The sequence below is a fragment of the Centropristis striata genome, chromosome 24, assembly GCF_030273125.1.
Source record: "Centropristis striata isolate RG_2023a ecotype Rhode Island chromosome 24, C.striata_1.0, whole genome shotgun sequence".
NCBI lineage: Eukaryota > Metazoa > Chordata > Actinopteri > Perciformes > Serranidae > Centropristis > Centropristis striata.
Genome location: NC_081540.1, coordinates 18806138 through 18817812, shown reverse-complemented (window position 1 = coordinate 18817812; position 11675 = coordinate 18806138). Strand labels below are relative to the sequence as shown.

The following is an 11675-nucleotide window of genomic DNA, read 5'->3' as shown; positions in this document are numbered from 1 at the left end:
ACCAAAAAGACACAAAATGACCAAAAAAGACACAAAATTACAAAAAAAGACACAAAATGACCAAAAAAGACACAGAATTACAAAAAAGACACTAAATGACCAAAAAAGACACAAAATGACCAAAAAGACACTAAATGACCAAAAAAGACAGTGACTGAAAGAAACCCCAAAATAACCAAAAGACACAAAATGAGCAAAAAAAGACACAAAATGAGCAAAAAAGACACAAAATGACCAAAAAAGACAGAATTACAAAAAAAGACACAAAATGACCAAAAAAGACACAAAATTACTAAAATGAAGACACAAAATGACCAAAAAAAGACACAAAATGACCAAAAAAGACACAAAATTACTAAAATAAAGACACAAAATGACCAAAAAAGACACAAAATGACCAAAAAGACACAAAATGACCAAAAAAGACAGTGACTGAAAAAAAACAAAATGACCAAAAGACACAAAATGACCAAAAAAAAAGACACAAAATGACCAAGAAGACACAAAATGACCAAAAAAGACAAAATGACTGAAAAAAACCAAAATGACCAAAAGACACAAAATGACCAAAAAAAGACACAGAATTACCAAAGAAGACACGGCACTATGAAATACGGGATCAGGACTAAAGGAGGAAAAACAATACAGAACACAAAATCACTCCAAATGGAGGAAAAACAAAACGACTAAAAAAGCTATGAAACTAACTAACTAAGAACTGCGCTTAACTAATAAATTACAAAGAAAAATCACTCTTGCGAGGAATCCAAAAGGGCGAAAAACAAGACAAGCTGTGGCGGGGAGACAATCAGACAGATGACAAGAGGAGGGTTACTATTTCAAAATAAAACAGGAAATAACAAGGCCAGAACACAAATAAACAAGTTTCAGTTATATACAGACAAAACTGAATAGTATTGTGTTGTAAATATACAAGAAAACAGCAATAGACTGCAAATTAATTTCAAATAATCACTGTATTTCTAAATTAGTCAGAAACTGTAAAATATGTTAAGTTGTTAAGGTAAACTATTAAATCTATATATCGTTGTACAGTTTTCAATTCAATGTCAAAAAAGGAATAGTATTTTTTTTACACTGTTTGGTGTATTTTTCCATTTGGATTTCTATTTGGAATGCTATTAACTATATTAACTCTATTAACTGTTGAGTTTGATTTCATTTTCTTGGTTTCTAATTTAAACAAGAAATGTCACAAACCACTGATGCCCAATACCAAGCCCTGAGGTACTCCTGCTGCACTGATAGGCTGGAGTATATTAAAGAAAAGATCTTTTCTAATGTGCTAAATGTGTGCCTTTTGTGCATTAATAACCTCACTGAGTAGATAGTACAACATAATCAATTTGCCTCAGTGAGTGAAGCAGCAGGCTGAACATGTGACTGTGTCCTGAGGAGGAGCAGCTCTCACCCACCAGTTCAACTGGCTGAAGACTCACACAGAGAAACCCAGCGGAAATGGCTGGCACTTCAAAGACGACGCTCCATCTTCACATCCTGAGGGGGCTTCCAACACCCATGACGGCCAGCGTGGACTTCCTGTGAAGTGCTGCGATATCCAATATTTTCTTCCTCGCTGCTTCAAGCTCGGGGAAATTAAATGCCTCCTTGGAAAATTGATGAAGAGTCCATGTTCACATGAAGGCTTTTTATCATGTTCAGCTGCTGTCACATAGAGCAGAGGAAAAGGCCCAGAATGTGTGTGTGATATCTGATTGAAGCTCACAATAAGACACACAATTTTCATGTTTTGCTGTAGAAATATATAAAGCATAGATTGACCTTGGAGACAAAGACGTCTTAATGATTTTGCCAAACAAACAAACAAACAAACACAGGAAACCTTCATTTATTTTTCAACAGTTTTATTAAGAAAAAACTATAATCACACAGGTAATGAAAATCCGTTTTTCAATTGACAATCAAAAATCAAACAAACAAATAATGAAAAATTTACTTTTTTTTTGTTATTAGCTAGGTCCACGGGACAATTGCACTGAGCACTGGTCCCTACAGCTATGTAATAGCAATTCCAGGGAAATTCCAGTCTGTACACCTCTGGCTGCCCTCACAGTGCCGGAACATTCTACAGCGGCAGTTAATTCCGTTGATTGCTCTGCTCTGATTGGTTGACCCCAAAGCCTTTGATCCTTTCATCCTTCTCTCACAGAAAGACAGAACCAGGCAGACAGGTAACTTTATGTGATTTTAGTTACACGCACACATGCGCGCGTAAGCGAGCACACTCCTCCAGATACACATGCTTCACACACACACACACACACACACACACACACACTGGTCACTACATTATATAGGGACGGCTGGTTTGACTATGAAGAAGCGAATGACGGCTCACTGGACCGCAGTCAAATTTCTGGGTCACGTAAACCTGACCAATTAAATATTAAAATCAAATTCAGTCCTGGTGCCCGTTTTTCCGGTTCATATTTTTGATCTGAGCCTAATATTGAAATATGAAAAAACAAGCATTTTTCTTGTTTTTTGTGTTATAATAGAAAACAAATAACAAAATAACCAGTCAGTTTTTCATTATTTGATTTTTGGTTCCCAATCGAAAATGAAAAGAACGAATGATACACAGATTAATAAATACAATAAAATCCATAAGATCAATTCTAAAATGTCTGTAAATGGAACTTGGCTTTGTGCATGTTTTTAAAACCTTTCCATCTGTCAGCTCATCCAGGCCTCTCTCTTCAGAAACCTCACAGCATCATTGAAACCTTGGTCACATAGAGAATGCATGCTGCGGCTGGAGGGAGGGAACAGAGCCTGGTTCAGACGTTTGATGTTCTCCATGGAGAACTGAGGAGAAAAAAACAAAAATAAAACAACATGTACCTCAATCTTCAAGAAAAACCAGGACAGAAAGTGAACTGTAACTGCCACGCAGTTTCCACTAACAAACAGTATATCTAACTTCATTTACATAGCTCCTTTCATGCAAACATAGCAAACCTTGAACAACATAAGCGAATAAATTACATACAATAATTATAATAATAAAAATATTTAATAAATAACATTTAATTAAATTTAATTCATTAATACAAGTTAAAATAATTAAATATAATCAACACCATGAACAAAATAATACATAAAATCAAAATAATAAGAAAAACAATAATTCAAGTTTAACAATTAAGGCTATAACATTACTCAAAATTTTAACAGAAAATTAAAGACCACTCTTTATAATCTGGCTTTTAATTTTAATTTTCTACACTTAAGACTCATCTCACTATTTAATATATCAATATTTAATATATTTATTCTCTCAATGTGAGAGATTCTGTAACGGGTATATATATATCAGGTCTCACTCGTCGAAACGCCCCTAATTTGAATACCGGAGTCGGCTTTTGTCAGGACTTTTTTAATCCCTGTTGAAGAGCAGGGTCTTTTTTCTCCCCTGAAAGCAGCCTGGTTACTGATTGGATAGATCGCTAAGCGGGAAGTGACGTAGTACTCTACACGACAACAACACACACCATTTGTTAAAGCCAGCAAAGCAGTGTTCCCAACTTAGCATCTTTGTTGCTAAATTTAGCGACTTTTCAGACCCTCTTAGCGACTATTTTTCAAGAAAGCGACTGGAGACAAATCCAGCGACTCCTTCTTACTCTTCTTAATGAGCTAACGCTAACGAGCTGGAGGCTTGCTTGTTAAGAAGAGCCGCCATTAGCGGCAGTTAGCTACAGTTAGCTCTGTAGCAGTACAGTGTGTATGTGCTGCTGCTGCAGGAGGTGTTCACTTAGCGATCTCTGTTTGTTTACAACAAGCACCAGACACTCTGTGCACAGTTAGCCATGTCGTTAATTCACAATCACTATGTTTATGATAAGCGGAGATGCCGTGCATAATTAGCCATGCTGCTTTGTTTATGATCAGCTGCTGACGTTGTGCACAATTAGCGATGTCGAAAACCATACGTCACCCCCGGAGTCTCTAAATCCCTCTGGGCGCTAACTTGTAGTGGAGACACGCAGAGTGAGCGGACTTTTGAGAGGGCGTGGCCTGAGACTTTCCCGGTGGCCACTTTTCCTCCTAGTGGGAACACGGCTTATGTCAGACACATGATCCAGTACTCACCATTACGTTCATGTTGGCCAGTTTGAGTTGAGTGTTGAAGCGCCCCCTGTGGACAGGACACACATCCTGCAGTCCAGCAAAGGGAGACACAGTGATGGTTCGTCCCACAGGCAGGATTGGTAGACTATCAGTGAACCCTCCATCCATCCATTTCTGATAAAACAAAACAAGAGTCTTTGATCATCCACGTCATAGTAGCTCTCAAATTCTACTCTAACTGTTGACTTCATTCCCAGCAGCACAGTGATGGAGCCCAGTACCTGTCCTCTGAATTCCACTGGTTTGAGTCCAGCATAGACAGGAACAAAGCAGCTGGCCAGGAGAACCTGGAAACAGTAATGGTAAATAAAGGTTATATAATCAGAAATACTTTTTGACCTACATTGAATCAATGATTCCCTAGGCGAGGGGTCGGCAACCTTTACTCACTAAAGAGCAGTTGTTGGCCAAAAAAAGAGAAAAATATCATAATGGAGCCGCATACCTTATTTTGAGCCTTACTATGAAGATCAAACAGCCTACTAAGTCTAAATGAACCAACCCATAATACTAATAGGTCATAATGTACTGAATATGCATAAGCTGAATAGCAAAATATCTTTCAAGTACCATTTGAGAATGCACTATTTAAATGTGTGAGTAGGGAATGGACTGTGTGAATGTAATAATGAATGTAATACTTGTGAATTTAATAACTTATCTGAAAAAATTCTGAGGATTTTTAATGATGTCTACAATCTTTCATTGTTTTTACATTATCATTGTTGAGTGATTTTTTTTTAACCCCAGGAAGTCTAGCTCGTCCCATTTTGGTGACAGCCAATGGGAATCCTTTTAACAATAAACAATAATGAGCGTTTATTAGTATGATTTTTGTCAGAATGCAGCCAGGACCCAAGTGCAAATGAGAGGCTGGACACCAAACATATCTCAGGAGATTTGGAATTGAAGGAAAAACTCAAAACTAGACTTGATGTTGGCAAAATTCAGAGGTTAAGATGCCGAACCGTAGACTTTATTACTCTATGGTCACATTTTAGTTGACTAAAATGTAAAAATAACATCAAATGTAATGCCGTATAAGCAACACGTTTTTATAATTCAGGAATACAAATTGCTTTAGGCCTACACCAACATCAATGAAAAATGAAATGTAAAGATAATAGAAAATAAATTTCATTTGGACGTTGTGGCCGGGGAGAGGGACGTCTGGAATGCCCTGCTTAGCCTGCTGCCCCCGCGACCCGGCCCCGGATAAGCGGAGGAAAATGGATGGATGGATGGATAATTTGTTTTAGCTTTTCCTTTATCTAAATGTCACAAAAAGGAGAGCCTAACAGTTATGCACTCAAACTCTGATATACAGTATGCAGACATTCATTACACAAGTATTGACTTTGTTAGTGTTATTTTCGGGGCAAAGCAGTAAAAAAAACAACTAAGCAGTAGAATGAAGGGAAACAAGGATGTGAAGTAATCATAAACCTTTATGACTCTATGTCTTAAAGTGTGAGGATGAGTGTTGTGTTTACAGAGTGGGGGTGTGTACCTTTATGAGCTCCTCCCTGGAGCTGAACCTGGATATGATGTGGTTCTTGCCACTTCTGGAGTGTGTTATTGAGAGGTGGAGGCGGTCAGTGGCCAGACTGTGAGCCTCGCTGGGCAGAATCTCTTCTATCCCCTCCCTGGAGAGTATCCAAACACAGATGCTCATTTGTCAGGTTTTTAATAATAATATCCCCACAGGGCGCCATAAACACAGCTACATGTAATTATTACTCAGTCTGTTGAACACATACAGAATCACAAAAGCGCGCTAATGAAGGATGTAACGAAATAGTCAGCTCGTGATTTTAAATTAAGACGTGGAGCTGGGATACTTGTTTCATTTCTCCTTGTTTTTTGAGGCTAATTGTCCTGTTAAGAGTTTTTTTCTGCCTTAAAATCCCAGAATGTAGGTCTAAAATACTCCAGTGCATTTTTAACTTGTGGATTTAACCTTGCTACTTGTTTCTGGTTAAGTAAATTTGATTTAGCTTCTCCCAGCCGACCTCTGCAACTCATGCAGAATGCAGCTGCTAGATTGGTCTTCAGTCTTCCCAAATTTTGACTGTGTGGTCTCAAGAAAGAGAGCAGGTGATCCTGGTGACAGTAAATGCAGTTGGGGCGTTCCATGTCCATTTTGTTCCAGGCTGAGTAAACTGGGAGGGACGGTCACGTTTTAAAAGCACTTTCAGGTTTGTTGTGTAGCCAGTTTGCATTTTTTTTTACTGCCGATTGAGACTATAGTGTTGTCTTAAAAAAAATCCTGAGGTAATAAATCAAGTGATAAGTTTTATTCATTTTGCATTGAAATGAATGGACCAAAATGCTTTTGCAGCCACCGTCAGTGCCCCCCCTGCTGGAATTTTCGGTAGAATGCAGCTTAAGGCTGCAAACTTCCTGGTTTGCCTCCCTGCTCAGAGCCGGAGGTTGCCAGTTCAGTTGGCTAGTGTCTACACCATGGGTCTCAAACTCGCGGCCCGCGGGCCAATTGCGGCCCTCGCGACAATATTTTGTGGCCTTCATCTTGATATGAAAGTTTAATGTGAGTTTTATATGAATGGCACTTTACCGTGTTGTGTGTGGAAGGTCCCTTTAATTACTTTTTTGGTAATTTTGTGTCTTTTTTTTTGGTAATTTTGTGTCTTTTTTTAATAATTGTGTGCCTTTTTTTGGTAATTTTGTGTCTTTTTTAATAATTGTGTGCCTTTTTTTAAATAATTGTGTGTCTTTTTTACAAATTTTGTGTCTTTCTGTGTCTTTTTGTCCATTTTGTTTCTTTTTTAAGTAATTTAGTTTTTTTCTGTCCTTTGGTAATTTGGTGTCTTTTTTGGTCATTTTGTGTCTTTTTTTGGTCATTTTGATACTGCCTCCAGCGGCCCCCAGGTAATTTGAGTTTGAGACACCTGGTCTACACTGTGTGTGTGTGTGTGTGTGTGTGTGTGTGTGTGTGTCTGTGTGTGTGTGTGTCTGTTTGTGCCCCGCCTCCCACAGAGAGCAGTCTGAGTGACATGAGAGGGAAAGAAGCAGTGCGACTGGCAAAAATGTTGATTGCTTATGTAAACGATGTAGTCGATATAGTAATTATCGTTATAACGTAAAATGATCTATTATTTTTAAATAACATGACACAACATAAAACAAGCGTGTCCAGACGTGTGCATCACTTTTAAGTGTCCTCTGGTAACACTTCTGTTGTGTTGTGGCCTATGTGCAGCTCATTTTCTAAATGCTGCGCTTGTGTTGTCAAATTGATGAAGATGTTTTCTCAATTTGCTTGTGTTTTGTGAATTTGCATGTGTTTTCTTAAGTTGAAGCTGATCTGAGCTCTCAGGGCCACCGTATATAAGGAACATTATGAGATAAGGATTCAAACATTTAACACACATGATATAACACACATTTGGTCATGTTACTGTAATGCAGTGGTTCCCAAACTGGGGGGCGTGACCCCTAGGGGGGGCCCAGGGTTATAAAAAAGTGGTCGTGGCAAGGCTAAATTGAAATAATTGAAAAAATCTGATCATGACTCTAACTCCATATATTACAAATACAAAAAACAAAGATGAAAAAATATGACAAGACCATTCTTGCTTGTTGTGTGGAGGCCACCGAGGGGGGGCTTGAAAGTATTTTTTAGATAGAAAAGGGGGGCCCAGTAGAAAAACTTTGGGAACCACTGCTGTAATGTGTAATTACCGCAGTGTGAGCATGAAGTTGTATCCTGGTGTGACGGCTCCAAACCGCTGATGTCTCACGCTGTCAGCAAACCTGTATGTGAACTCTTTACAGTCCTGGAAAGGAGCAAACAAATACTGTGATGACATCATGACTCACTCACTCGGTTTATAAAATCACTAAGGCCACATTCACATCTCCCACACAAGTTTAAATGTCTCAGTATTTTCAATGGTTTGAATGTGTTTCAGGACATAACTGTAAAAAGCCACTGAATAACTAAAGGACGCTCATATCAGATAATACTTTGGATTTCACTTTATACATTTTTAAGAGCTAGAAGAGGAGAGACAGATCTCCTGCTGGGATGTCAAATCTTTGATGCTGACTATCTGAGAACATCACTTCAACCTGACAAAGTCTTTAATCTACATTCTCAATTCTTTCAGCACTACAAAATATGAAATAATGATGGTGAAATGACTACAAATTAGATTCTGATTTCAGTTATTTATTTTTAATGATATCTAACTGTATTTTCCTGTATCGCTCAGGAACCTTTGGAAACCCCTCAAAGGCCCCTGAGGGATCCCCTGACCCCACACTATACCTCTAACTTGTCAGGAGCCGTGATCATTACAGCAGCCACCAGGGCCCCAGCCGAGGCCCCAGCACAGGCCCTGAGGGACGCCAGCAGCTTGTCACCGTGGCGGAGAAAGGCCTCCACTGCACCCAGGTGGTAGATCCCCAAGAAACCACATGCGGCAAAGGACAAGTTCAGGACTGTCATCTTCAACACCTGCAGAGACATGACACTGATCATCAGTCACACATAATACCTGAACAACACTCCATACTGGAACATATACTTCACATCATATTTGATATGTGTATTAATTAGGGGTGGGCCATATGGCCCTAAAAGAATATCACGATATTGCAGGCTATTTTTGCGATAACGATATTAGGAAATACTTAAAAAGATAGAAAATATGATTTTTTTTTTCAGTCTGTATAAATAATTAAAAATCTAAAATGTAGTTTGAAGTGCAAATCTCAACAGTTGCCAAATACAAAAACATTTACTCTTGACTCTTGAATATGAGCAAATAAAAATATATATATATATATTTAGAGGTTCCGGGGGCATATTTTAATGAAATTTGGTGAAGGAGAATAAAGGTTCTTGTATGTTTTATTTAAGGCATCTTATTTTGACAGTCTTCTTGTAAATTCTGTGGTGGATTCTCTTAACACACTCTCTTATTTTGAAAGCTGCATGTGTTTAGCAAGTAATAGGAGGGTAATAGTAGCTTTTTGTGATTAAAACAACTTTAACCACTACATCAAGAAGTAGGAACGTTGCCAATATCATGATATGCATTTCTTTAACCATAAAAAAAATATACCGATATTATTGTGAACGATACGATATGGCACACCGCTAGTATTAATCATATTGATATTATATATCATATTTATAAAATATTCTTGTCCTTTTCCACATTGTACTTATTTACATATTCTTATACTCTTAGTATATTATCTATTGTATGTATATCTTGTATAGTCAAGTATTTAAATGCATATATAATGCCGGTACAATAAATCATATTATATCATATATTGTGTGTATATATATTCATACATGTTTTACATATAATATATTATGTTATGTATGCACACCCTGCACAGGCTAAATATATGACACATTGCTATGTTATTATTATTATTATATACATATACTGTTGCTGACATTACTATTATTACTATATACTGTGATATACAGCTATTATAATACTAGTATTTTACTATTATTACTATCGTTATTATATTATCATATTATTTGTATTATATATTATACACTGTACTGTACTAATAGTACTAATACTAGCACTAATGTACTATTATTACATAGTGTCTAGTCACAACAACATTATTACCATCATATCACATCTTACCTACCAACTGATCTTCTTTATAACTTCTTAAGTGTCCTTGTTCTATTCTGTGTTTTTTTCTATTGTTGTTTTTATTTATTCAACCGCAGTATTTTATTCTATTGTATTTTATTGTACTTGAATACCGGACTGCTGTGACAACCACATCTTCCTTCAGGGACGAATAAAGTAATCTATCTATCTATCTATCTATCTATCTATCTATCTCTCTCTCTCTCTCTCTCTCTCTCTCTCTCTCTCTCTCTCTCTCTCTCTCTCTCTCTCTCTCTATCCATCCATCCATCCATCCATCCATCCATCCATCCATCCATCCATCCATCCCTCTCTCTCTCTCTCTCTCTCTCTCTCTCTCTCTCTCTCTCTATCCATCCATCCATCCATCCATCCATCCCTCTATCTATCTATCTATCTATCTCTCTCTCTCTCTCTCTCTCTCTCTCTCTCTCTCTCTCTCTCTCTCTCTCTCTCTCTCTATCTCCATCCATCCATCCATCCATCCATCCATCCCTCTATCTATCTATCTATCTATCTATCTATCTATCTATCTATCTATCTATCTCTCTCTCTCTCTCTCTCTCTCTCTCTCTCTCTCTCTCTATCTCTCTATCCATCCATCCATCCCTCTATCTATCTATCTATCTATCTATCTATCTATCTATCTATCTATCTATCTATCTATCTATCTCTCTCTCTCTCTCTCTCTCTCTCTCTCTCTCTCTCTCTCTCCATCCATCCATCTATCCATCCCTCTATCTATCTATCTATCTATCTATCTCTCTCTCTCTCTCTCTCTCTCTCTCTCTCTCTCTCTCTCTCTCTCCATCCATCCATCCATCCATCCATCCCTCTCTCTCTCTCTCTCTCTCTCTCTCTCTCTCTCTCTATCTATCTATCTATCTTAAATCCACCTGTAAAGTAACTAAAGCTGTCAGATAAATGAAGTAAAAAGTACAATATTTCCCTCTAAAGGTAGTGGAGTAGAAGTATAAAGTTACATAAAATGGGAATACTCAAGTAAAGTACCTCAAAATTGTACCTAAGTACAGTACTTGAGTAAATGTAGGCTACTTAATTACTTTCCATCACTGTATTTATCTAGATGTTTATGAAAATATAAATAATAATAAAATAAGGAAAGTGACGTAAGGTGAAAAGCTGTTCGACAGTATGTTTTGTAGCAAAGTTACTCTCATTGCTATGCAGCTATTATAGCAACAATGTAACGTTAGTGTGTATGTGTATGTGCTGTAGCTTAGCTTACAGGAGTAATATAACACTCACCTGGGTCAGCCTGAAGAGAAGAAGAGTTCACACCGTGTTTTACCGTTAACTCATGTTGACTTGTGTTATTCACGGCTAGTTACAGAGTTAAAACAACTCGTTACTGCTCGGTGTAAACATGTAACGCTAGCTTTGTTACAAAACAAATCAACGCTGCACCGGAAACACTAACAATACAGTTTCCGCTCATGATTTTCAAAATAAAACCTCCAGCGTCATAAAGAATGCAGGAGCTGCCGCGCTGTATGCACATTAAGACTAATTGCAGAACAGATTATGTATCCATGAGGGTCAAGCCTCTGCCTTCATTTTTCAATATACACTGCCATGAATGTATATTTTTCAGATATTTTTTTATTGTGTCTTATATTTTTTATATTATAGTATATTTTAAAGTCAAAATTCTGAGAATAAAGTCAGAATTCTGAGGACAAAGTCAGAATTCTGAGGATAAAGTCGGAATTCTGAGAATAAAGCCAGAATTCTTAGAATAAAGCCAGAATTCTGAGAATAAAGTCAGAATTCTGAGAACGAAGTCAGAATTCTGAGGATAAAGTCAGAATTCTGAGAATAAAG

The 11675-nt window shown here is 37.4% G+C and overlaps 1 protein-coding gene across 2 annotated transcripts; it reads right to left on the bottom strand.

The window, feature by feature from the left end:
* Positions 1–1859: 1859 nt before the first annotated feature.
* On the bottom strand, positions 1860–11273 carry pnpla4 (patatin-like phospholipase domain containing 4). Of its 2 annotated transcripts, XM_059327579.1 has the most exons (7): positions 11100–11273; positions 8468–8656; positions 7879–7973; positions 5687–5822; positions 4398–4463; positions 4138–4290; positions 1863–2850 (listed from the first exon to the last, which is right to left on the bottom strand). In XM_059327579.1, the coding sequence occupies exons 2-7, from the start codon at positions 8645–8647 to the stop codon at positions 2719–2721; spliced, it is 762 nt and encodes a 253-aa protein (XP_059183562.1). In that variant the 5' UTR covers positions 8648–8656; positions 11100–11273; the 3' UTR covers positions 1863–2718. The 2 variants fall into 2 exon arrangements, with proteins under 2 accessions (XP_059183561.1, XP_059183562.1); XM_059327578.1 differs by lacking the exon at positions 11100–11273 and having other exon boundaries at positions 1860–2850; positions 8468–8680.
* Positions 11274–11675: the final 402 nt, after the last annotated feature.